Source organism: Heterocephalus glaber, unplaced genomic scaffold (assembly GCF_053883595.1).
Source record: "Heterocephalus glaber isolate CG9 unplaced genomic scaffold, H.glaber_assembly_v1.0 deba00001764, whole genome shotgun sequence".
Classification (NCBI taxonomy): Eukaryota; Metazoa; Chordata; class Mammalia; order Rodentia; family Bathyergidae; genus Heterocephalus; species Heterocephalus glaber.
In genome coordinates this window covers 11,086,153-11,113,826 of record NW_028258461.1, presented here as the reverse complement: position 1 = coordinate 11,113,826, position 27,674 = coordinate 11,086,153, and the positions used below count along the sequence as shown (strand labels likewise).

Genomic DNA, 27,674 nt, shown 5'->3' with positions numbered 1-27,674 from the left:
TTGTAAAAATGCACACATGGTAGTCACAGACTTTATTTGAATATAGCAGAAGAATACCACATTGTAAGGATGTTTGCTCTATGTCTGAACTACAGAACCATGTAGCAATTAGTAATTGTTAGATTCTGTTTATGCAAGGAACATCTGTTTCACCCTAAAATGTGAGGTTATTGCTACTAGCTGTCTGTAAGCTACCTTACTTCCCCCAAGATGCTAAAAGCAGTTAGAAAAAAGGAACAGGCATGAATCAAGAATATAAAAGGGCAAGAAACAGACCAACGCCAAGAATATAATGTTGAAGACAAGAATCCACTCAAAGAGAGGTAAAACTAACTGATTCTGTTAGAAGTCAGGTTAATGATTCCTGTTGGGGGCTGTAGGGTAGTGACCAAAAACAACATGAGGGAATTTACCAAAAAATGCTAGAAATGTAGAGACAGAATGCTGACATAAAATAAAGCTATGAGGTTTGAATGTAGAGGTTGAAAAGCATTTTTGCAATGAAAGCAAATAAATTACATTTTCCTGAAAGATAAAACCTCTTTTATATATAGCACATTCCTTATAAACCCCCTCCAAAATGCTATAGTCTTTCTCCTGACCTTGTATTACCTAAGTGTACTTTAATGTGATGAATTTTTATTTGAGGCAGGGTCTCGCTATGTTGCTCAGGCTGGCCTTGAACTCATGACAATCCTGCCTCAGCCTCCCTAGTGCTGAGACTCCAGGTATGCGCCAGCACAACTGGCCGCTACTGTGATAAATTATTGAGAATAAAAAAGAATAAAATGAACCAAGAGCCAGGGAATTGGCACGGCCCTAATGGAGTTTAGGCTCAAACCCTAGCTCCGCCACCAAATATCTGGCCTTGTACTAGACACTCACTTTCTCTGGACTATATAGTCTCTAATTATTACTTGGAATCCCCCCAAAATCTATAAACTTGTGGGTGATAGTAAATTTAGAATAACTCCAGGGGTTTATGCAGAGGAAGGAAAGAAGAGAGAGAGGAAGTAAAGGTAGGTGAGAAACAAAAAATGGTGCTTTACCTTTCTTGGGAATTGTAAATCTGATTCCTAGAATTAAATATATATTTCTTTGTCTTTTTTTTTAAGTTTTACTTATTTTATTTTTACATGTTTTTTTTTTATTCTTTTATTTGTACATTTTAGGTATACAACACAATTACATTTCTCATTGGGAACTTGTACCTTTATATGATGCATCTTGGTTCTTATTTTTTCCCCATTCCTAGCCTTCCCTTCACCCCCTCCACCCTTCCCTATTTACAAAGACTTTATTTCCATTTTTTCCATTTCTCATCATTTTTCCTTTCCCTTCTTTCCTTTCCCCTGCCCCTCCCACTACCCCTACCCCTTTGGAACTTTTCTTCCTATTTTGCATTATCGATTATTCATTCTAATCATTGGTACATTTTAGGTATACAATATAATGACATTCATCCTTGGAAATTTGCACCTTTACATAATCTCTCTTGGTTCCCATCTTTCACCCTTGCCCAGTCCTCCCTTCAACCCCTCTTTATGTCTTTTATGATAGCCTTTTTCCCCCTTCTAATACACACACGTAAGAAATAAAATTCAGCATGTTTTATTGCCATTACCTGTTTATATTGAGGTGCAAATTGATACATGAAATCTAGCAGAATTGTTTTAGCACAACTCGTGTTTTGCAGCATTGTGAATTGCATAGGGAAGATTTATTCTTAGAAACTTCTAAATATAACAGAAATTTACTGAACTGGTAGGTGATTTTGCTGCTACTAAGAACTCACAATGTAAATGGAGGCTGTTAAATATCAAGGTTCAAATTTTGTCTTAACCAATCCTGCCAAAGGACTTTGGAAAAGTAAAGGTCTAGATCTCTAATGATATATACTGGTGTCCTGAGTCAGAACCAAAGAGTCATGTCCAGCATGGTGGTGCATGCCTCTGATTCCAGCACTAGGGAGGCTGTGGCAGGAGAATTGCTGTGATTCCATGCCAGCCTGGCTACATAATATGGGGAAGGCCAGCCTGAACTGTGAACTACGTAGCAAGACATAAAATAAACAAAAAAGAGTCTGAACATGGTGCTGCTTTAGCAGCTAATACACTAAAATTGGACCAATAAAGAGGCCCCTGAACAAGGAAGACACGCAAATTTCTGAAGCGTTCCATATTTTTTGATAAATTTTAGTGATTTGTAGAAAAATGGCTTACCCTGAGACCATAATGCTTAGTAAAATAATCAGACCCAGAAGCTTAAATATCGTATGGTCTCGCTTATTTGAAAAACCTAAAGTATAAATAATTTAACGAGCAAAATAAAAGATAAGAGGAAGCAGAGAGTAAATCTTTTGCCAATTGAAAGAGGATCTGAAGATGAAGGCGGGGGCACAGAGGAGAGGAAGGAGAAGTAAAAAGGATTAAGATGTAATATGTACTTACACTAACTCCCCAAGATGAATGTGTTCATTATGTATCCCAAACATGTACTAATAAAAGAGTCTGAACATGGAACACACAGTAAACATGGTAGCTAGAGAACTGTGTGCAGGGGCTGACGATATAATTCAAATCAAGTTAGAAATATGAATAAGGAATAAGAAGATAGTCAAATGAAATATGATCAAAGTTTTAATCTTAATCAAATATTTGCTGTAACGTCCAAAGAAAATGCCCTCCATATTCAACCAATGCATCTCCTTTCTGCCTCAAAATAATTTGCAATAGTGTCTGCTTTATAATAGGCTACTCAGTAAATATTTATTAAGTGAAAAATGGACAAATGTGTAGGGGAATGGGACAGGAAAGAGAAATAGAGCAAGACTGAATGGTAGTGCACATGAGAATTGTTTCTATAATCCTTTAATAGGCTGTGTTTTTCATAATTGTGTGCTTTAGGCATGGGACCATCTTCCCTTTTCCTAAAAGTCTGTACTCAGAACACCATTTATTCCTTTGAGAAATTCATTTGTTTTAATGGCTGGTATCACTTACTGGTATTTTAGCTTTATTCTCCATTCTGCAAACCAAGTAAATATTTGGGCGTTTTTAGTGTGGCCTATGGTCCCTGAGTGGTTATTACATTGTACAGTTTCATTTCTTAATGTAATTTGTGGAAAATTGCATTCTGAACACTTAAATTTAGTATGATGTATTTTGACATAAATGTAGGCTAAAAGCACTATTCCTATTTTAAATTACAATTAAATTGTGCCACAGCTGTTACTACAGAATGTTGCCGTGAGTTTAGTTTTACATAAATCATTACTGCCATAACTGTACATTATTCCATGTTCTTCACAGGTATTTGTTACTAGTAGTGGAAAATACAATGAACTTGGATATCCATTTGGTTATTTAAAAGCCAGTACAACTTTAACTTGTGTAAACCTCTTTGTGATGCCTTACAACTACCCAGTTTTACTTCCTCTTTTAGGTAAGTAAAATATGTGCCATTTAGTCATCTGTAGAATATAACAAAACAAAAGTAGAACACAGATTAAGCATTTTAAATATGCCGACGAAAAATTGATGACAAAATAGATAAAAAGTGAAAACTTCTTTGAAAGGCTAGAATTTACATGGTACATGTTTTGTTTCTCTTTCATTAGTGTGTGCGCTTACTGTTGTTCTCTAGTTTGCAAGCTCCAATGAGCACCCTCTCTCCTATTTTGAAGTGCACTTGGCCTTGTTGTACACTAATTGGGTTTAGAAAACTCAGGGTTTTGTTGGGGATAACCCTAATCCTAACCTTCTAGGAATTGGATAGTTTTTTAAGAAAATGTGCCTTTTATGAAGGTATTGTCTTGCACTCCTTTCTCCTCAGAATATTAAATGCTCTTGAGATATTTGGGGGGAAGCAGGATAGAGAGTAAAGGTAATAAGTCTAAAAATCAATTCTGCAATAACTCTGGTTGTAGAAAGTATGGTTTCCATGAGAAAATTCTAAAAGAACAACTCAGACACTATAGAAAGTATGTGTAGAGGATTTGCAATCTCATTTAAAGTGCCTACCTAGTATCCATCTAATTGTAAAGTTTTGGACATTTTTATTTGATGGAGTTTCTAAACTTTTGTGAAAAAAAATAAATTTTACTGATTTTTTGTACAAAGGAGCAAAATCTTTACTAAGTTTGATCATTACAAGTATAAGACTTTTAGTGCCAGAGATACTACATATATTGAATGTACTGAAAGAGCAATCCTTTAAGTGTTGAGAGTTGGTAAGTTTAAGAATGGGTCATCATAAATATATTGAACGTGATTGTTTTGTATAGCCTAGATAGTTTATTTCTTAGGTAAAACCTGAAAATACTAGAATTGTCATTAACACAAAATGTAGGTATGTCTTAGAGATTTGTAAGACTGCCAGTAAAAAGTGTGTATTTTATAGACTAATTTATCACTTTTCTTAAGTATGCTTTTATGACATCAGTTTTATGACAAGTAAAAAAAGATTGGTCTAGATAATCTTCACTCAGAACTTTAAGTCTTACTTTTTCTATTTTAAATACACATTTTTGATCCACTTATTGAAATATGATTGGCCTAAAAAGGCTGTGATACATTTAATGTATACAACTTGGTGAGTTTGGAGGTGCATATACGCCCATGAAAACATCACCATAACTTATGTCATAAATGTATCCGTCACCTCTGATAGTGTTCCTGTCTTCTTTATGTACTATTCTAATTTTAAAATAAAAGCATTTCCTGTAAGATCTATCCTCTCAGTAGATTTTCAAGAACACAATATATTATTTGCTAACTGTAGGCACTATACTGGAAGACATCGTGCTGAGTGAAATAAACCGGACACAGAATGACAAATATTACATGATATTGCATACACTTTTCATTTTGGAATAATTGTAGATTCACAAGTAGTTGTAAGAAATAATACAGAGAAGGATGACACCAAAAACATAGGCAGCAAAAGCAAATTAAAAAAAATGGGAAGAAGTTAAGTTTATAGGCTCTCATGTTTCAAAGAATACAATCAACAATGTGTATGGGCCGGGGATTTAGCTCAGTGGTGTAATGTCTGCCTGGCAATCACAAAGTCCTGAGTTTGATTCTCGGTGGGGGAGTGAAATAGAAAAAATAATGTGTAAAAGCAACCTTTGGCAACGAAAAATATATTTGTAAATCATATGTCTTATAAGTGATTAATATTAGGCTATGTAAAGAACTCTTAAAATTCAACAGAAAGACTGAATAACCCAATTACAAAACAGGCAAAGGACTTGAATAGATATTTCTCCAAAGAATATATGCAAATGGTCAACAAGCATATGAAAAGATACTCAAATCACTAATCATAGCAAATATAAATCAAAACTACAATGAGATATTACCTCGTACCCATTAGGATGACCACTACCAAAAACAGAAAATACCAAGTGTTGGTGACAGTGTGGAAAAACTAGAATCTTTGTGCACTGTGACTGAGAATGTAAAATTGTGCAACTAGTATGGAAAATAGTAATGGAGATTTTCCAGAATATTAATAATGGAATTACAAGCTGGGTGTATGGCACACTCCTGTAATCCCAGCACTTGGGAAACTGAGCTAGGAGAATTGCCGTGAGTTCGAGGCCAATCTGGGATATACAGTGGGTTCAAGGCCAGCCTGAACTACATAGCAGGATCCTGTCTCAAAAAAAAAAAATGGAATTATCATGTGATCTAGAAATCACATTCCTGGGTATATATCCAAAAGACATGAATCCAGCTTCTTAAAGATATAGTTGCTCATCTACATTCATCACAGTATTATTCACAATAGCCAGGGAGGGGAAGCAACCAAGTGCCTGTTGATGAATGAATACATAAAGAAAATGTAGTAAGGCTGAAGATGTAGCTAGCTCAGTGGTAGAGCAGTTGCCTAGCATGTGTCAGGCCCTGGATTCAGTCTTCAGCACCATAGAAAAGAAAATGTGATGTACATGATGGAATATTACTCAGCTTTGAAAAAGAAAAATTCTGTTAGATGGATGAACCTGGAGGACATTATGTTAAGTGAAATGAGCCATTCACAAAAAGACATACAACTGTATGATTGCACTTGTGTGTCTGTTTTTATGCTAACACCATGCTAATTTAATTACTATGGTTTTGTAGTTTGAAGTTTGGTTGTGTAATTTCTCTTTGTTCTTTTTGCTCAATATTACTTTGGCTATTTAGGATATTTTGTGGTTTCATAGAGTTTTTAGAATTTTTTTCTAGTTCTGTGAAGAATGTCATTGGTATTTGATGGGGACTTCATTGAATCTATAGATTGTTTTGGGTGATATGCACATTTTAACAATATTCATTCTTCCAGTCCATAAACACAGGATATTTTTCCATTTTGTATATGTGTGTTTGTGTGTGTGTGTACTCTTCAGTTTCATTTACTTCCACTTTTTTATTTGTATGCTTTCTATTTCTTTCTCTAGCTGATTGCTATGGCTAGGACTTCCAGTATCATGTTGAATGAAAGTGGGCATCCTTAAAAAAAAACAACAAGAAAGGAGGAAGTGGGCATCCTTGTCTTGTCTTGTTCCAGACCTTAGAGAGAAAATATTTAGGGTTCCCCACTTGGTATAATGCTACCTGTTAGAGGATCAAATTCTTTTTCTGCATCTATTGAGATGATCAAATAGATTTTTGTCCTTCTGTATCATGTTTATTGATTCACATATGTCAAGCCATCCTTGCATCCCTGGGATGGATCCCACTTTATTGTGGTAAATTATCTTGATTTGCTGTTGGGTTCAGATTGCTAGTATTTTGTCGAGGATTTTTACATCCACGTTCATCCAGGATATTGGCCAGTAGCTTTCTTTTTTGTTTTGTTATTGTCTGGTTTTGGTATCAGGATGATATTGGCCTCCTAGCATGTGTTTGGGAGACTTCCCTCCTCCTCAATTTTGGGGATAATTTATAAAGCATTAGTATTAATTCCCCTTTAAGTGTTTGGTGGCTCTCATCAGTGAAACCATCTGCTTCTAGGTTTTCTTCTATGGGAAACATTTTATCACAGATTCTATCTCATTACTTGTTATTTTTCAGGTTTCCTATTTCTTCATGAGTCAAACTTGGTAAGGTGTAGGTTTCCAGGAATTTATCCATTTCTTCTTGCCTATCAAAGTTGTTGTTCATAATAATCTTTAGTGATCCTTTATATTTCTGTGGTGTGATTTGTACTATTTCCCACATTGTAAATCATTCTTTGGATAATTGTAATATCTGATGCATTGTAAATGCTGTGTAAACAGTTGTTATGCTGTATTGTTTATGGAATGGTGACAAGAACAAAGTCTGTACATGTTAGGTACGGATGCAATTCCCTACCCCCTGGATATTTTCAATCTGCAGTTGGCTGAATCGGTGGACATAGAAACTGTGGATAGAAAAGGCCCAAGTGTACTAGCTTCATAAAATGAAGCTCCATAAAATTGAGAAGTGTCTTCCTATTCTGTTTTTTGAAAGAGATTGTATATAATTGGTGTTATATTATTATTCTCTAAACATTTGATAGAATTTTTTCAGTGAAATTATTAGTCTGTAGATTCCTTTTGGGAGTTTTAAGCTTATTAATGCAATTTCTTTCATAGTTAGAGGTTTACTCAATTATTATTTCGTTATGTCCATCATGCTTTTTATGCTTTTGATGAATTGGTCCATTTCATCTAAGTTGTCAAATTTATGTATGTGGAGTTATTCCTAGTAATCCTTTATTGTCCTTTTGATGGATGCAGGTTCTATAGGGATATTGCTTATTTCATTCCTGAAATTGATACCATGGGTTTATGTCTTCTTTTCCCTTTGTAAACCTTGTTAGAGGTTTGCCACTTTTATTGATCTTGTCAACAAAACAGCACTTTGCTTAATTAATTTTATCCATTGTTTTTCTTCTTTTTTCAATCTCATTGATTTCTTTATTATTTTTTCTCCTGGCTTTGGGTTTCTTTTGCTTTTCTTTTTTAATTCTTGGTATGATCTTAAATTATTGCTTGGGTTATCAGTTTGAGACTTTTGCTTTTTTTCCAATTGTAAGTATTTAGTGTCATAAATTTCTCTCAGCACTGGCGTAGCTGCTTCCTATAATATTTTACATATTATATTTCATTTTCATTCATTTCAATATCTTTTTTATATTTCTTGAAACTTCCTCTTTGACCTATATATTATTTAGAAATATATTGTTTAATTTGCAAGTATTTTGAAACCTACCTGTTATTTTTCTATTCCTAGTTCCTATTCCTAGGTTTATTTTATTATGGTCAGAGAACACATTTTATATGATATCCATTCTTATAAAAATTTCACATGTTTTATGGCCTATTATTGTCTATCTTTATACATGTTCCATCACTGCTGGAGAATAAAGTGTAGTATGTTCTTTTGGAATGAAATATTGTAAATCATTCCTATTGATTAATGTTCTGCTACATCTCCGTTGATTTTCTATAAGTTGATGAGAAAGATGTGAAGTCTCCAACTATAATTGTAAACGTGTATTTCTCTTTCAATTCCATCAATTTTTACTTCTCAACTTTTACAGTTCTGTGATTTAGTGCATACACATTTAGGATTGCTGTGTATTCATCCTGGATTGATTTTTACATAATATATCTCTGCTAATTTTCTTTGTTCTTAGCTCTACTTTATCTGATATTATTATAGCTACTTCTGTTTTTCTTTGATTAATGTTTGCATGATATAGCCTTTCCCATCATTTATTTTTAATTTCCCTATAATTGTTAAGTTTCAAGTGAGTTCTTGTAGACAACACATTTTGACTTTGTGTTTCTAATCCACTCTGCCAATCTTGGCATTTCGATTAGTGTATTTAGACATCTATGTTTAATATATTTATTGTTCAATTAGGGCTTAAGTCTGCTTATTTATATATATATATATATATATATATATATATATATATATATATATATATATTTTGTTGTTGTTGTTACCGGGGATCGAACTCGGGACCTTGCACTTGTGAGGCAGGCAGCGGAACCACTGAGCTAAATCCCCGCCCCCCCCCCGGCCCCTTTTTTTTTTGGTTAGGGGATTCCTTATTCTTGTGCATGAGTAGGAGTTTTGGATCCTCCCTAAAATACTACCTCCCTGACTGAGAGAGGTAAAAGTGCTTCACTCTTTCTCATTTGTCCTCCACTACATCGTGTGGATGAAGGTAACTTTACTACCACTGAGTGTAAGTTCTATAGAAATATTACAGGTTGAATTCCAGAGTCCTATATTTGGTCTAAACTCAACCTAATCTCCAAATTATTATATGAAAATGCTCGTAACTAGAGTAGATTGTCTCCCACTGGAAGTTGAGGTGTATAGCACTTTATATAGCAAGACCTGCCCTCTCATTTTGACCTTTTCTATCTTATAGGTACTGGAAATCTGATATCAGAGGAAGCATTTTAGTGTGATTAAGCTTTCAGCTCTTCCTTTGCCTAAAACCTTCTGTTCCTCAGCTTCCACATGTTGCTCATGAATCACAGACTTGGGTTTTAAGATAGGGTTCTGAAATTGACAAACTCACATTTCCACCTGAAATCACTCTCTGGGTAGTGTAACATCCACAGTGATGAAAAGTATGGGCTATAGGACAACCACCTGACTATGAATCATGGCTCTGCTATTTGTGAGTTTTGCAACCTGGAGTAAGATACATAACCTCTGTGCCTCATTTTCTTTACCTATGAAATAGAATAATGACACTATCGACCTCAGATAAATTTAGTTAGAATTAAGTGAGTTAGTACAATTAAACTACTTAAAGCTTGCCTCACAAAGAGTAAGTGCTCAATAAATGCAATCATTATTAGTCATTATTAATATTTACATTATCATAACTCTTGAAGACAACACTATTATACTAAGAATATATTTAAAAGATATACTATAATTTTGTAGTTTTAGTGGTCAAGGGTATTTAGTGAAAAGGCAAGTTAAATCACACACACTTTATAATGCCCAGAAACTGAACTATATTTCTGCATAGTATAATAATTTCCCATAATGGTGTTCGCTATTTCCTCTTTATTAATGTAATATTTTCATCAATGGTAACAGAATTTTAATTCTTTAAGCTCTTTAACTTACTTAAAAATATTATATGATGTACCAATTCAGCCAAACAAACATCACTTTTCTGTATTACATTTCTCTTTGTTACAAAAAAATCTATAAGAAAAAAAATTACCTAAAAAATTAAAATACAGTACACAGTCCTCCTATGGACACCAAAATACTCAGATTCTCAAGTACCTTATATAAAATGGCATAGTATATGCACAGAACCTAAGCACATCCTCCCGTGTACTTTAGGATTCTTTTTTTTTTTTTTTGGTACCGGGGATCGAACTCGGGTCTTTGTGCTTGTGTAGCAGGTGGCGAAACCACCGAGCTAAATCCCCAGCCCCCTCCCATGTACTTTAAATCATCTCTAAATTACTTATAACATCTAATACAATGTAAATGCTATGTGAGTGGTTATTATACTGTATTATTTAGGGAATAATGACAAGAAAAATGTAAATGTTCAGTACACATGCATTTTTTTCTAATATTTTTTATTCACAGTTTGTTGAATCCACAGATGTGACATCCATGCATAAGGAATAGATGAGTGAGACTCAAATCATGTCAACAGGGAGGTCAGCAGTCTGTCATAGTTGCAAAATTACACTCTCAATTATGAAATTATTTTTACTGTTGAGGGGGCATAACAACAGCAATTAGGGTGTTTGTAAAAACTTTTTTTAACTTTTCTTGAATATACCACATTTAATTCACTTTTTTAAAAAATTAAGGACTAGGGACTTGTGTAAAAAATAAAATCCAGTTCCATATTATGATCAGTCATGGTCAGGAGGAAAAAAGGAAGTTGTGTCACAAACAGACTAGAAGGAAGATAATTTGATGGGTATAAATCACTATTAGCTTAAAAGTTCACACTGGATTGCTTGTTCATTTTCCTATGTGATCTAGTTCCTCAGAACAGTCCTGTAGTAAGGCAATTATCATTTATCCCATTTAAAAAGGTGAAGTGATTTATCCAAACTTTCTCAGCTCAGGAATTCACTGAGCTTGGACTCAAATCTGGGTCCGCCTTCTCTTTGAAGAGGGAAATGGGGAGAAAAGAACTGAAGGAGAAAATGTCAGTAACTTTTGAGGTTTTAGAAGTATCATTTTACTCTTTTTTTTTTTTCCTTGTACTGGGGATCGAATTTGGGTCCTTGTGCTTGCGGGGCAGGTGGCAGAACCACTGAGCTAAATCTCTAGCCCTCATTTTATTCTTAAGTAAGCTCTCAGCCTCTTCTTTCAAATGTGGATTGGGTAATTGTTTATGACCTCTTTACTGTACCATCCCAGAGACTCAATGTGAATGGACATCTAATGGTACGAAAATCGTTTTCTGAGCTACAGAGGTAGACTAAAACAATATCACCCTAAGAGTTCTCTACTGACCATCTAGAATATGGAATATTTTATTCTTTTCCCCTGATCCTCAGTCAAAAAAATCTGGCAAGAAATAACTAGACTAAAGCAGCTCCTGGGCAGAATCATTGCACTTGTCATTGTTAGAATACTAAGAGTATTACTGAGTGTGATTAGCTAATCTATTTATATCTAAGAACCTCTCCTGTATTTATATTTGCCAGTTTCTAAAATCCTAATTCCCAGCAGACTCCACATAAAGACAAAGTATAATGGGCTATTTCTATAGTGTCTCATTTCTTTCTGTCAAGATATGAATGGTCTGTAAAGGACCCGCATGCTGCAGTGAATCAGAAATCTCTTTGGACTTTTATTTTCTTTGTTTCTCGCCCAGACCAAAAGAACAAAAGACCTATATTTTATGGCTCTGTAAATTCATTTAAATTCGTTTCAGCAGGAGTGAATAATGTATAGTAGCAGCAAAGGAAAAAATATATAATTGCTTTTCTTAACTAAAGGAATTCAGAATTTCCAAGAATGCCTCTATTTCTAGAGAAATTGTGCATGGTTTTATCTCTGGGAGTAAAGCATTTGATTTTAAAAAAATAATGAAACATGATGAAACAAAATAGAAGATGAATTTATAGTATATTTGGTGTTTATCCTATGTTTGGAAGGTTCATGTTGATGTCTGTTACAAATTTTGAATTATATTAGAAACATTTTTCTTGCACTTGGAGGGAAAAATGAGATGTTTTGGAAATCTGTATGCAGTATATATAATGTATTTAGAGTATTAAAATAATTAAATTTAAATGTGAAAAGATAAAGAATGTCTGCATATTTAAATATCTTTAGTTCTGTCAATGGGTATGATAATCAAGAAACATGTTTAGCTATACATAATTTTAAAGAACCTATCTATGCATGCTATTACAATCATCCAATAACTAATAGTTTATATTTGAGTGACACAAAGTTTGGTTCAAAATACTGAAATACAAGCTGTGTGTAATGCACACCTATAATCCCAGCACTCTGGGAAGCTGAGGCAGGAGGATCTCAAATTCAAGCCTAGCTTGGGCAACTCAGTGTCTTAGCAAGACCCTGTCTCAAAATTTAAAAAAATTAAAAAGGGGCTGGGGATGTAGCTCACGGCCAAGGCCCTGGGTTCCATCTTCAAACTGTATACACGCCCCCCAAAAAGCTGGAATATAGAAATCAAAGAAATGAAGGGAGGGAGACATGGCTAATCAAAGTATGAGGCAGTTATGCAGAATCCAAAATATAATTTAGAGCTTGCCTATCATTGCATAGCAATTAGAGGCTTAACATTTTTCTCATATAAAGTCTCTTTACCTTGATCTTTCAGCACAAAGAATAACATCCTGTATGTTTAAATGAAAGAAATATTCCATGAACCGGTGCCTATGAATATGCCTGCAGGTGAAAATTATTACAGTAAATTTAGCAATAGAACAGGTCAGGAAAATATTTCAAGTTGATCAGTCAGTATTTTAATATATTTTATGTAACTTTATAGGTGGAAGAGAAATATGTAACTGTTTTTTAGACAAATACAATATAGATGCTCCTTGACTTACAATGAGGTTAAGTCTGATAAACCCACTGTAAGTTGAAAGTGCATTTAAATGCATTTAATGCCCCTAGCCGAATGATCATCATAGCTTAGCAATGCAGTGCACTGTAGCCGCTGTATTAGTTATTTCCCGTCATGATTGCTTGGCTCACTGGGAGCTGCACCTCACTGCTGCTACCTAGCGTTGTGAGAGGTGATACTGCATATTGCTAGACTGAGCAAAGTTTTAGACTTGGAGTCTGAAGCTTGATTTCTACTCAACATTACTTTCTCACCATCATAAAGTTGAAAAATTGAAAGTCAAAGCATTGTAATATATACATTATATATAATGTATATAATTTTGGTAAATTCAACCACCAGAAAAAGACAAACTCCAAAGAAGTGTTTATCTAATGTTGTGAAAATCTGAAATTTCTAGGTGTGAGTTGCTTAATTTAGATCTTGGCATCTAAGACCTGAATAATGTCATATTTTATTTGCTTTTTGTGTTTCAGATGACTTGTTTAAAGTTCACAAGCTTAAGCCAAATCTGAAGTGGCGACAGGCTTTTGACAGCTACTTAAAAACTCTGCCTCCATACTACTTATTAGTATGTATTTATATGTATATATGTGTTAACTGTGTCAACTGATGATTCTTGTCCTAAGAACCAATGAATCAAAAGCTTTATTCTTGCAATAAGATAGTCATCTTGTTATTTTACAAAGATTTGTGTCATCACTGTCTTCTCAAACCATGTGTAAGAGTTTCGAGATGTCATGATGGCACAAAAAAGCACTGTTTCCTCTATTTTGTTTCTTTTAACTGCCATGGTTATTTTTATTAAACACATCTATGTTTCTCTTATTAAAACTAACCTTATGAAACTGTAATTTTGGAATGTAAGAATAAGTAGGTCTCAATTTACGTATCACGCCAACTTCCCTTTTTAACTCTAGAAATTCTCAATATGGGGTTTCCCTCTGAAAACAAAATTTGAAGACTTACCTGTTTATTGCCTGTTAAATGTGTCTTAGACACATTATGAAATGGGGGGACTGAAAACATCATGGCCTTGTTTGTGGGAAGCTAAGTTTCTAGAGGTGAAAAGGCAGAATCTTCAGTGGGACCACTGGTCTCACTGGGAGGCGAAATTGGGGTGTGTTGGTATTGACCATGGCAGGAATGGGATTCGCAAAAATATGCAATGTGAAATGATTTTGTGACTTGGGAATTAAGACTGAAAGCAATTTACTTGTTTGAATTTGCTATTACTTGCTCTTCTTATCCCACTCTCTTCTGATTTTTTACTTTCTGCTTCTTACTTCTCTGCTATTTTCATTGCCACTTTTTAATGTTCCATGTTTGGTTTTATGTGCAGCACCTTGACTTCTAAGAAATGAATCATATCCTTTTGCCCCTTATAACTGAACTTTGAGTATTTTAAGATTTATTCTATTCTTACTGTTGTGTATTTTGTTTCTTTATAGCCATTAAAGAAAGCACTAAGGATGATGGGAGCTCCAAATCTGATATCAGATAATTTAGATTGTGGACTTAGTTACAGTGTTATCTCTTACCTTAAAAAACTCAGCCAACAGGTAGTATTGGTAAAAACAAACAAACAAAAATCCTTTGCCCTCAGAAGTGCATTTCCTTATTCTTTAGTGTAATTGTAATTTTTCAAATTAAATGTGTATATATCTCTACACTTTATGGATTAGTAGTAATGTGATTCTCTATGGCTTCTAGCTTCACCATTAAACTGCAGTTAAGAGTCTGTCAGCATCATTCGATGCTGTGCCATTTCTCCTTCTGCCTGCCAGTTTGTCCTACCTACAAGCTGGCTGATATTTTGTGGCCTAAGAGGGGCAGAAACCTAATAGAATTCTCTTATGGGTCACATCTTGTCTATCCTCAACCTAGTTTCTCCTCCAGTCACTTTGGGCTAAAGCATCCCCCTTTTGTAGGTCAGCACACAGAGGCCCGTTGTGAGTAAATGACTTGCCTGAAATCCGTTTTCAGGCATCACATGAAGGACTTACACTCACATACTGGGCCTTGGATGAATGGCCATCTGCTTTTCCCTGGAGTGGGGGGACATGAGGCCAGTGTTCCTTAACCTTGAGAGTGATAGGCCCCAAGGAGACCTGGAGAGTGGAGTTCTGTTCCTTTATACCCCACCTCATTTACCATTATTCACCTTGTCCCTTGCCTGCCCCTCTCTATTAGTACCTCATCCTCCACTCACCCCTCCTTATCATACTTTTCACCTCTACCTAGCCCATTCTCATAGGATAAAAATGTTTGAGAACTGTTGAGTTAGAGCTCTACTGCCATACAATTGTATTATGTGACAAATCAATGCAGCAGTCTTACTGTCTTAGGCACAAACATATTCCAAGGTAGGGCACCATAGTAGCATTTTCAGTGACTCTACTGCTTCAAGCTGGATATGTTTGGAAGTCTAGCCTTTGGAAAAGTGACATTACTAAGTACAGTGTCACATTTTACTAAAGAGCTAAAGGGACTCAATTGGGATGCTGACACACCTAGCTAGAAACTGGCAAAATCTTAAATACAGTCTGGAGTTTACCAGTTCCTACCAGTTCAGTGTGCTCATAAATGCAAAAGAAAGTAAAAGTAAACCCAGATTTCGTACCTGCCAAGTGTCCCTCTAACCCCTATTCCTTTCTGCTAGTAGATTTTTGTTGTTGTTGTTGTTGTAAATGTTTTGGTTTGGTTATTTATGTTACTTTATTATCTATTGATCTATAGATTTATTTTTTATTGGATAGTTACCTTAAGCCTTTAAGGCTGTGTCACCAGGAATAATAGTGAACAGAAATGAAACTAATGCAAGTTCTGGGACTTTCTGTGGCACATTGCTTATATAGTTTTATAAATGAGTTTTTTCAAAGTCATTTAGGGAAACAGACTTCTCATTTGCTCTTATATTTCATGACTTAGGAAATTTTTAAAGCCAATAAACATATACTTAATTTCAAGAATTAGAAAAAATAAATAAATATCTCTGACCAAACCACAAGAAAACCCAAATTATTTTGAGCTTACTAGACACTGGTAGAACTTCCTCTTTTAGAGAGAAAGAAAAGATCATTACTAATTTATAATATTTCTATTACCAATTTAATAACTATGTTACCACTGTTCTTTGAACTATCTTCCATGTATATAAAATGTAAAATATGCCAAATATATTGCTGTAATGTCTTCTCAGGCAAAATTAATCAATACAGTGTAATGTCTACTAAGAGGGATTTTTCTTTGTAAGTTAGTGAGAAGCTTATTGCGTACACATTACAAATTGTACTTGGTAAAATTTAGTCAATTAAACATTACCTTATAAGACATTTTTGTATAGCCCAATGCTAGAAATAAGGTTTAATTTTTTCAGATATAATGCCAGTCTACCTAATCTGAATTTTAGCACTAATTTACATGTATAAATACAGAGTTTTAAACCTTTCTGTCTAGTCTGAAATGAGTATGTTGATTTAGACTAGGTTTTTCAGTACCACAATGTGCTTGTAAATGTTTAGGAATAAAATTCTTGTGCATGGTTTCCATTCTCTACATGATTCAGTCACAATTTTGACAGTAGACAAGAGAAACAAATGTATTATTTGTCTTTCCAGCCCCTCTCTGCTGTGCTAGTACAGAGAAGCACAAGAAAATGTTTAATTGTTTGTTTCTCTGTGATTTGCAATTGAAAATTGTTCTGTGGGGTTCTTAAATTATCTTTCTTAAGTAGTAAAAATGAAGCAATATGGTAGATGTTTTCATAACATACTATGTACTTTCATTTTAGACCAAACTAGAGTCAGAAAGAATATTAGCATCAGTGGGGAAGAAAGCTCCCCAGGAAATGGGTATCAAAGTGAAAAATCATTCTGGAGGCAACTTGTCCTTGGCTCACAATAAAAATTTTAGAAAACTATTGAAAGAAATCACAGGGGAAACTGCACTGAGATTGACAGAATTGAATACCAAAGAATTTGCTGGCTTCCAAGTTGGGCTCTTAAACAAGGTAAATTGTTATATAAAAAGCTTTTATTTGTTTGAGCTTGTCTACTACATTTATGTTATTACTATTGCTTTAGTTTTGAAATAATGATAATCTTATTTTGGCCTTAGTAGTTATTGCTGGAGCAGTTTAGGAATTATCCCGCCAGTAGATGCCAACATGGAATCAAATGTACAAGATATGTCTGGGGAGTTGGTAACACCTGTGAAAGATAAAGGAGAATGGGAGTGCAGTAGGTAGAGGAGCCTCCAGGCTACAGTGCTGTTGGAAAAGAGAGGGAGGAAGGAGGATGGGGAGGAAGAGGCTCAGACATTGACGCAGCTTGGAGAGAGTCTGGGGCAGCCCAGCAGGGACCTCTATGAGCGATTTCCCCCACCCTGCCACCCTCGATCCCTGGCAGGCAGCCTAGTGGAGCAGGGCATCCCTAAGGCACTGCAGGGGACTCTCACCTAACTGCACTCCCTGAGGGGTCAGCCCCTGTGGTGGTCCAGGGAGGTGACAGCAGCCTACCTCCATGGCTGCCTGGGGAACCAATCCAGATCACAAGCAGTGGCCCTGCAAGGCCGCCAAGGTGCAAATCTCTGGACTTGGAGTTTTAAGTGATATACTGGGAAAAGGGATAGTCCCCAGGTCTTTAATACTTCGTAGGTGTGTTAAAAATCAAAAATTTTCCAATGAAAAAATTCTACCATAGTTAGTTATATTAAATATACCTCTCTTCGGTAAGATTTTAAAAGGGCTATTACATTTTGATATTAGAAGCCTCAGGAGTAACTGAAATTATTTGTCTGATTTCAAATAGAATTTGAAACCTCACACATATAGAAATGCTTATGATATTCCACGTAGAGATCTTTTGGATCAGTTGACCAGAATGAGATCGAACCTACTGAAAACACACAAGTTTATTGTTGGACAAGATGAAGGTAAATAAACAATAGAGTACTTTTCCATTAAGAAAAAGCCAGGTGTGGGCCCCGGGATTTAGCTCAGTGGTTCCACCGCCTGCCTCACAAGGGCAAGGTCCCAAGTTCGATCCGCGGCACCAAAAGAAAAGAAAGAAAACGCCAGGTGTGACTTAAATGGAAGTGTTTATTGCATAATGAGCAGGTTATTTCCTAATTCTTTAATGTATAAAATGCTTGTTTTCTTTGTACCCCTGTATCCCTAGACATACTTTATTTTTCTAAGTGTAAAGGCAAGTATGCATTAATCAGCACAAACACCACACTTCCCATACTTTCATGCTTTAGTTCTTATATCCCTCAGGCAGCACCTGAAGGTAGATAATGTCTTTATATCAAGTACATGGGCATTGAAACTGATAGCAAACATTTTAGGAGTTTGTCCGTATTTACCCTATTGGAAGTGACTTGACAGTAGTGCCTAGACCCATCAGATTTCCCAAACTGCACACTGAGACGCTCTACTATCCAGACACTGTGATGAATTCAATAGACACTACCTCATTTATACGAAAGTAATGAACTAATAGTGTCCAGAATTGTGCGTGTAATTTGCCTTTATTCTGTTAACTTTATTTGGAATCACCTATCAAGTAAAATGAGCAAATCTAAGCCTGGCCAGCCCTCTGAAATTATGCATTTTTGTGTATATAGGGGCTTTTCTAGAAAGAGAGGCTAAATATTTAATCAAATCCTCAGAGGTTAAGACCCATTAATGAAGATTTTCTGCATGGTAAGAGAATGCCAAGGAGCCTAGGCTTTTTGAAATGCACAAGATGCATAGTGTTTCGAGGCAGGGTGAGGGTATAAGGGAAGTCAGCTCATTCTCAAACCTGGGTTACAGGTAAGGGAATTGTTCTGGTCCTGGTAATGTGAGACCTAAGGCAGTAGTAATGATTGACTAAGTAATGATTGGGATGAAGAGAGGTCATTGAAGATTTTAGAATGCTAGATTCGAGATTTTAGATTTTATTTGATGCTGAGATATACATTGCTGTCTATGGCCATACCACCCTGCACTTGCCCAATCTCATCTGAGATATACATTGCTAAATCAGACAATAATCATCTCCTCTCGAAAGGACCATGCATTTCAGCCGTATCGATTTCTTTGATGGTGATTTTGCAGATTCCCTTCATAGTGTTCCGGTTGCACAAATGGGTAACTATCAGGAATATCTGAAGACCTTGGCTTCTCCACTTCGAGAGATTGATCCAGATCAACCAAAAAGACTACATACTTTTGGGAATCCATTTAAACAAGATAAAAAGGTAGGATACCTATTTCTATCTCTGTTTAAATTATAAAATTCTTGCTATAATTCTTTTTGGCAAGATGAGTACAACTCAGAGACAAAATATGACACCAGGGCTCTTCATGGAAGGAAAGTGGAAGTCTCTTGATACAAAAATGTGTTGCTTAAGACTAATAGCTAATTTGTTGAGTATCTAATAGGGCCTGGTGCGTTAAGTAATTATATTTTAATATCCATGACCATTTTGCAAGATGAATGGTATTGTCTGCTCTTTAGCGAGAAGAAATCAAGGCTTACAGTAGTCAAGTGTCAAAACACTGCGATATAGCTTTTAAGAGCCAGGATTTGAACCCATGCCTTTCTGGCACACACTCCCACCACCACACACTATTGCATTTAATATTGAGATTACCAATTATTTCCCCTTGTTTCCATGATTTAGATCTGTAGTGTTCTACTAGGTGTGTCCAGCCTTTTGACTTACCTGGGTTGCATTGAAGGAAGTTCATGTATATAAATAACAAAACTTCCTTTATTTTTTATATTTGCTACTATAACATTTTTTAAAAGTGGACAAGTGACCAGGCATGGCGGTGCATGCCTGTAATCCCAGCACTTGGGAGGCTGAGGCAGGAAGAACGCTGTGAGTTCGAGGCCAGCCTGGCCTACATAGTGAGTTGAAGGTCAGCCTGAACTACATAGGGAGAACCTGTGTCCCCCTCAAAAAAAAATTAAAAGAAAAGTGGACAAAAGGCCTTGGGGCCATAGGTTGAACATGCCTTATTCTAGACAGTGATGAGTGTGCCCTTTGAAATATGAAGTGGCTGGTGATTTCACTTTATTTGAATTATATGACTGGAGATCAAATATGGGGTATATGTGCATATGTGTATGTGTAAGATATATTGACTTTACCATTTAAGCACGAAAACAAAATGGCTTATATCTGTGCTCATGGAGAAGACCACGGGTATTAAGGCACAGACCAAACAGTAATCTTTTTGTAACAAAACTGGATTCAGAGGTATCACCGTATTCCTCGATTAATTACAGAGTTGTGTTTTTTATCTTTCTGTACCTTGATGGTAGGAAACAGGGAGGCAGGCTTTTTGGGGATAAGAAGGGAGACCTAGGGAAGGGGTTCAAAGATGATCAAGATACAATATGTATGTGCCGTTCCCCAAAACAAATGTAATTATTGTGTATCTCAAGCACGTAGCAATAAAAATAGAAATAAATCCTTCTTTGTCTTGGTTTCTTCATATGTAGCCCTAGGGATGATAATTATACCTAACTGACTGAGTTCTGTGGAGTATTAAGTGAGTTAGTACATATAACACTATTCAGAACATTGCTGGGCACGTAGCAAATGCTCAGTGACAATACTTCCCCCTTTCTGTATGGTTTATGGGGAAAAATCCTTTGGAAAGGTCATTTATCATGATTTTGTTCAAATAATAGGGCGCATATTCTTGAGTTATCCTTGGATGAGAACAGCTCTCAGCCTTCTGTGCTGCTGTCTACCTCCTTCTGTACTTTTATCTACCTAAAGGAGTAAAAGTTCCTTGTTCCCTGCCCAGTACCAAGGTGAACATATCTAAATCCATATTTGAGGTGTGGGTGAACCTTCTCCACTTACAGGTAGCATTCTGTACAGTATTAATGTTTCTTTTTTAACTGCGTGTTTATAATACAAGATGGTGATGTCTGTTTTGGGAAGCTGGTATATGTGTATAACCTATCTTGGTCACTTTCAATCTCTTTAGCCCCTCTCCCCTTCCCCTGAGTCCCTTCCCTATCTCCAAGAACCTACCTTCTAGTTTCCTATCATCGCTCCTTTATTTTATTCACTTATTTATATATTGTAGATGTCTCATATAATTCTTGCCAGTCATTTAGGTTGTTTCTGGAGCTTAGCTATTGGGAATTGTGCTGTTATAAACATGGGTATGCACGTATCACTATAGTGTTTCTTAATGGTGATGTAAAGCACCAGAAGGAGAATATACCATAGTTCCCCTACTGATGTCTTAATACAAAATGGCAACTGTGAGTTTATCCCATTTTGGTTGATAAGAGCTGCTCATAGGCTTTCCAATTAATCATTGCTGTAGTATGTTTGTCTTTGGACAACACTTTGTGTGTTAATTTCCTCCTTTATAGACAGGATTAAAATTGAATTGCATTTTCTGAGAACAGAGTTGGTAAATATTTGGCCTATGACTGACTTATATAAGTGTTATAACTCATGACTGGTTGTTTATGCATATGAAGACTGAAATTTCTTGAGAGTCGAATTTTTGTCTTTAATGGAGTGTGTTCATTATTTTCCAGGGAATGATGATTGATGAAGCAGATGAATTTGTAGCAGGACCACAAAACAAATTGAAACGTCCTGGAGAACCCAGTCCTATGTCAGCTAAGAGAAGGCGGAGTATGTCCCTGCTCTTGAGGAAACCACAAACACCACCTATTGTGACCAACCACGTGGGCGAAAAGGGACCGCTCTCGGCCTCATGGTTCCCCTCTTACCCAAACCTCCTGAAACCCACCCTTGTGCATGCAGGTATAGAGTTAGTGGTTGTGAATCCTTAAAGATGCTCAATAACTTTATTTTCCTTTTCTTGTGTTCCTTTTCTCTGTACTTTTTTTTCTTTAAGCAAACCATTATTATATCATCTATGTGGTAACTACAACAGGCCCTATGGGAAGCAGTAACTCTGTTTCAAAAATTTCAATCTATATGGGGGGATGATCCATAATTATATAGTAATTAACACATTGTATTAATATGTGAATAGTAAGTAAAACATGGCTTGATAAGTAAGTAAATATCAATAACTGATGAAAAAGTAGAGCGTGATGAGCATGTTTGCTGTCACCATTTGGAGCAGGTTTCCGAGGCAGATACAATGAACGGGCTAAGAGGGTGGATCTGCATTTGCTTTCTGTGCTGTCACCTATCCATGTGCTCATGCAGTACAGTCTGGTCTCTTCCTCCTTGGCCCCACTGAAACCATTCCCAGGGTCACCTTGCCATTCCTTCTAGCAGCATTTGACAGTTATTTACTTCTTCCTCCATGAAAAGCTTCTTGTGTTCCCAGATACCTTGCTTTGTTCTGTTTTTTCCCCTTTCTCTCCCACCTCTGGATACTGAAGGGCCCCAAAGCTTAGTCCCAGGACCTCTTCTCTTCAGTGAACTCTCTCCCTGGATAATCCCGTGTGATCTTGGGAATATGAATTTGATTTCTATTTCAACAGATCTGATATTTATACCTCTAGACTATGACTTGCTCCTCAACTCCACACTCTGATTTCACCATGAACATGGCATCTCCTCAGGTGTCTAATGGACATATAAAACTCAATAGGTTTCATGGGTTTCAACGGCAGTACAGATCATGACCTCCTTCAGAACAGCTCTCCTGACATCCTTCTACATGGCAGTTAGCACCATCCAGGGATGTGGTAAAATACAGCACCTGTGCACGTTGGGAAGGTAGACAAACCCTAGACTGTAGTGTTTGCAGATTTCCCGAGTGTAACTAATGCTAATATCAGTGCCAAGCTCTGTACTGTTACCGAATCAAGAGTCAGGAAAAATTGGCCACAATCCACTCTCAAGAGTGACAGCCTCCTGGTTCATGCATACCTCTGGCACTATCACTTACCCACTGGTTCGGATGATAAGCCGTGGACTCATTCATGATTTTTCTTTTATTTTCTCACTTCCATCCATTTGGCAAGTCCAGGGGAAACTTGACATTCAATGTCATCTCTGTATCCTACCATTTCTCTCAATCCCCTTATTTCCCACTGCTATGATCTCTCACCAAGCTACTATGACAGCTTCTTTTCTGATCTCCCCGATTCCCATTCTTGCTCCTAACCATTCATTACCCTGCAGCCAGAGAGATGTGGGTGAGCAAATGAGGTCAGGCCGTGTCCATCCTGAAAACCCGACCTCCACATTCCTAAGAATCCAGAACACAACCTGAACTCGTGACTGTGGTCCACAAGCTGAGCCTGGCCTGGCTCTGCCATCCTTTCCTCACCCTGATCCTGGCAGTTTCTTCCTCAATCTCTCTGCCTCTGTCTTGTACTCTGTGGCCCCTGGTTCTGCCCCTTATGGCCCTGCCCCTTGCACTTATAACAGCCTGCACACTCTCTCTGCATCTGCATGTGCTGCTCTATCTCCTCAGGCTCTACTCAAGGGACAGCTTCCAAAAGACCCTGCCATCCTCCAGAGGTCCTGGAGGCCCCTTCTATGGCTTCCTCTCATATCCCTGCTGCCTTCGTCCCCATGTAAAGTGTGTTCCATAAGGACAGGGACGGTTTCTGTCTTGCTCACTGCTGATCCCCAGATGCTGGGACAGCAGAAGATGTGTAAATGACACAGAGGTGACAGACTGAGCGTAAAAGGAAATCTACTTCTTTCAAGAAGGGAAAGATAAGAGAATCATACATAGAGAGATTTCTGGTGATGGAGGAGAAATAGAATGTTCAGCTCCAATGAGCAACTGTTTTCTCAGAATATTTGATATAGACAGGAGGCAGAGCATGGTACATACAAGTTGTCTGCCTTCAAGCTCAGTGAAGCACGGCTGTTTAAATGTGACTAAGTTATCATGACATCAAGTGAGGCTTGTTGCTTTCACCTTGTAAAGCATAACAGTCTGATAGTAAACCATGATTACCAAGTACCTGTGAGTGTTTCTTAGTTGTACTATCTTGGTTTCTGTATATTCGTAGTGGAAAGAGGGAAGAAAGTGGTCTTGTATTAAATTCTTCAGTTCAATTTGAGGAGTCTCAGATTTCTACCTGGTACATCCTCCTGCTTCATGAAATAACTTTCAAAACTGAGGCGCACAGTGATGTGCTCACAGGGTTGACATAATGTACTCATCTCACGGCTCAACTTCTTAATTTGCTTCCCAGATGCCGCTGTCATTCATGATGTCCATGAGGAGAAGATGGAAAATGGGCAGACCCCATCTGATGGCTTCTTGTCAAAATCTGCTCCAGCAGAGTTTATGAATGTGGCAGGAGATGGTCTTCCATCCAACCAACTGGATTCTCTGTCTGATGACTTCCGTGGTCTCAGGAAAGATGGACTGATTCACAAACCTGGTCATAATGACCTTGTAGGAGGAACTCAAAACTGCAGTCTGTCTGTAGATGACCAAAATATCATAGTACCATCTACTTTGGAAACTATGCCAAATGCATTGCAAATTACCCCTGCAATGGCCCATGGAATTAATGCTGATATAAAACACCAATTAATGAAGGAAGTTCGAAAGTTTGGACGAAGTAAGTAGTGAAGGCACATCTATCAAAAGTACAATGGGAGGGCTGGGGATGTAGTTCAGGGGCGCCACACCTTCCCCTCAAGTGCAAGGTTCTGAGTTCGATCCCCAGTACCAAAAAGAAAAAAACCCAAACACAAACCAAAATTTAAAAAAAAATACAATGGGAGCTCTCTCATCCTATGGTTCAGAATAGATTCAAGCTACTTCTTGAGATTCACTTTTGGGCAATACTGGGTTTTTACATAATTTAAAGCAATTCCTCTGGCTTTAACAAAAAAGATGCAATCATCTTTTCCCCTTCTTGTAGTAATTTCCTTTTACTGCTATAAGAAATTATCTCAGAATTAGTAGCTTAAAACAACACAAAGTTATTATCGTAGAGTTCTGGAAGTCAGAATGCTGAAGATATTTTTCACTAAGCTAAAATGAAGGTGTTGGCAGGTCTCTGTTCCTTCTAGGGACTCCAAGGAGAATCTGTCCCTTGCATTTTTCAGCTTCTGTAGGCTACTACCCTTTTGACCCGTGGCCCTTTCCTCTGACTTCAAGTCAGCAGCATTAGCACTTTTTCTGCTCTCTGACCTCTACTTCTTTGCTTAGGTCTCTTCTTGCTGATCTTTACTGTTCGGCCTTAAAATGATTCTTGAACCCACAAACATAGACTTAGTTAATCTCGCCATCTCAGCATCCTTAGTGCAAATAAGATAAATAAGGTAATGTATTTGCAGTCTGCAGGGATAAGAACAACTTCAAGTAGCCATTATTTAGCCTCCACATTTGGTTAATATGTACAAGTTTCCTTAGTAGACATATGCAGGCATTTTGATTTGAGTGTTTAAAATACCAACTATACCTAACTTTCTGCCCATGAATAATGATTACTGAGGATGTAAAATGATTTGATTTTATTTCCCATTTGTATTCTTTAAAATATTGTGGTTATTTTATTATCTTTAGAGTATGAAAGAATTTTCATTTTACTTGAAGAAGTACAGGGACCTCTGGAGATGAAGAAACAGTTTGTTGAATTTACCATCAAGGAAGCTGCGAGGTGAGGATAAACAGAAATCCTTCAGGGTTTTGTTTGAGCAGTTGAGCCCCAATCCAGGACATAGAAAAGAATCCACTCACTCGCCTTGATTTTCTCAAACTCTGGTCCTTAACCATAGATAAGGCTGTCTTTCCAGAGATGTTTAGACTGAAAGATAATCATCTATGAACTGAGTCTAGTTCATTCATCCTTGTAGACTAATGTAATCTTGGGTTCTCAGTTGGGATTATCAGTATTTGCTAAACCAGTATTTCCATGAGGGAAATTTTTATATTCCCATGCAGATTGTAAGCTTGTGTTTGTGCCTTGTACATCATAAATGGTGTATCTTTTGGATAATAAAATTTCTCTCTACTTTTAGGTTTAAAAGAAGAGTCTTAATTCAGTACCTGGAGAAGGTACTAGAAAAAATAGATTCCCATTGCCTTCTCAACAATGTTAATCACATAAACAGCAGATCATCATGTTAATGAAAAGACCTGTGAGAAAAAAGGACAAGTTTACTGTGCTATAGAATGGAACAGGATATTGTTGAAGCCTCCTAGAATGTTTGAGTCAAGGGAATCGCCTTCCATAGTCTAAGAAAAAGTGGTGGAACTTTTTTATTTTGTTTCAGTAAAATTTGAGCTTTTGGGCAAGGTCCTGAGTTCGATCCCCGGTACCCCCACACACACAAAAAATTGGAGCTTTTGCCTTAGGAATTTTGGTTGAAAGTGTCCATTTTTGTTTGTTGTTTCTTTTCCCAGTTGAGGAAGGTGGTGCTGTTAATTCAGTGTACTAAATTCATAAAACATTGCTGCCCCTACCATAGGCAATAAGGGTTTACTCATTTAAACTTTGCCATTTCAGGTATTTCCAGAGTGAAGAGGGGGCATCAGCAAGTGAAGCACTACTTAAAATGTTCTTACCATGTCCTTTAGAAAGATTAAGCATACAGAATCAAAGTAGCCATCTTGTGTATGCTGAGCAGAGTTTTCAGTAATCCCCAGTTGTGCCTTTTAAACCATGCAATATTCAGGATAGTTTGCATCAGAGTAAGAAGCTGCTATTTGGGTAACTTATTTTTCTTTGAGAAGGGGCAGGGAGAGTCACCAAACAATCTACCTCCAACTCTCTGATATTTGGTCTAGAGAAATTACAAAGTGCACCTGAGGCTGCCCTAACCCTGGACATTTGTTCTTGCATGTGACAACAAAAAGTCTTCAGGTGGACTTGTATATTCTGTGCTTTGGAAGCACTAAAAGGAAAAAAATTTGTATATTTCCTTTAATGTTTATACAAAAGTTTATATGGAGCAGTATTATTATGTTTGTATTAATTTGTAAAAATATAAGTGTTCAAAGAGATTTTGGCTTTGGATATATTAAATAAATCATTTTATGGATTTTCACAAGTTCATTAATGATAGAAATGTTTCCAGTCACGTTTCTTGTGATTTGTTATTCTATTCCTTTCAGAGAAAAAGTTCACACTACTAAACAAACGAAGATGTTAAGATAAAGATTTAAACTAACAAACATCCCTCACAGACTGACTGATGTTAGTGAAAGGATACAGTGAGGTCCAGTCCTTCCCAAGAAACACTGAAGGGGAAAAACTGTCAGGGTCAAATTTACTGGAATTCCAAAATATAGTCCAATGTTTACAGCAACCAAGTGAATGCTGAATCATGAGAAACATCACTGAAACATAGCAGGAGAGTTTTGTGGTATTTAAAGTTATCCTTATCCGGGTGTGGTGGTGCATGCCTGTAATCCCAGCACTCAAGAGGCTGAGGCAGGAGGATCACTGTGAGTTCAAGGCCAGCCTGAAGTACATGTGGGAACCTGTCTCAAAAAAAAAAAAATACACTTCCCCACCCTCCTCTATGGCATGACAGTGGTTTGGAAGATGGCAGCCTGCACTCCAAATATGGGTTCCTGTTTCTGAAGTGAGAAGACTGGACTTTATTCCCAGGCAATTGTGTATGTATGTTTAAACCTGTCTGGGAACTCCATGGACTGA

At 36.7% G+C, this 27,674-nt stretch overlaps 1 protein-coding gene and 1 pseudogene across 3 annotated transcripts in view; both read left to right on the top strand.

Annotated features, from left to right (window-relative positions):
* LOC101704768 (integrator complex subunit 6-like) overlaps positions 1–27,079 on the top strand; it is a 60,789-nt gene extending 33,710 nt beyond the window's left edge. For 2 of the 3 annotated variants that reach the window (XM_013078701.3, XM_021242511.2), the window contains 10 exons: positions 3,312–3,444; positions 13,557–13,651; positions 14,532–14,642; positions 16,874–17,092; positions 17,892–18,015; positions 19,184–19,326; positions 21,645–21,876; positions 24,249–24,623; positions 25,577–25,670; positions 26,032–27,071. In XM_013078701.3, the coding sequence (XP_012934155.1) occupies positions 3,312–3,444; positions 13,557–13,651; positions 14,532–14,642; positions 16,874–17,092; positions 17,892–18,015; positions 19,184–19,326; positions 21,645–21,876; positions 24,249–24,623; positions 25,577–25,670; positions 26,032–26,140 (1,635 nt within the window). In that variant the 3' untranslated portion in view covers positions 26,141–27,071. Of the gene's footprint in view, positions 1–3,311; positions 3,445–13,556; positions 13,652–14,531; positions 14,643–16,873; positions 17,093–17,891; positions 18,016–19,183; positions 19,327–21,644; positions 21,877–24,248; positions 24,624–25,576; positions 25,671–26,031 lie in introns of all 3 variants that reach the window. The other variant, XM_004862344.3, reaches the window with a different exon arrangement.
* LOC147821109 (U6 spliceosomal RNA) lies at positions 2,096–2,186 on the top strand (annotated as a pseudogene).
* Positions 27,080–27,674: the final 595 nt, after the last annotated feature.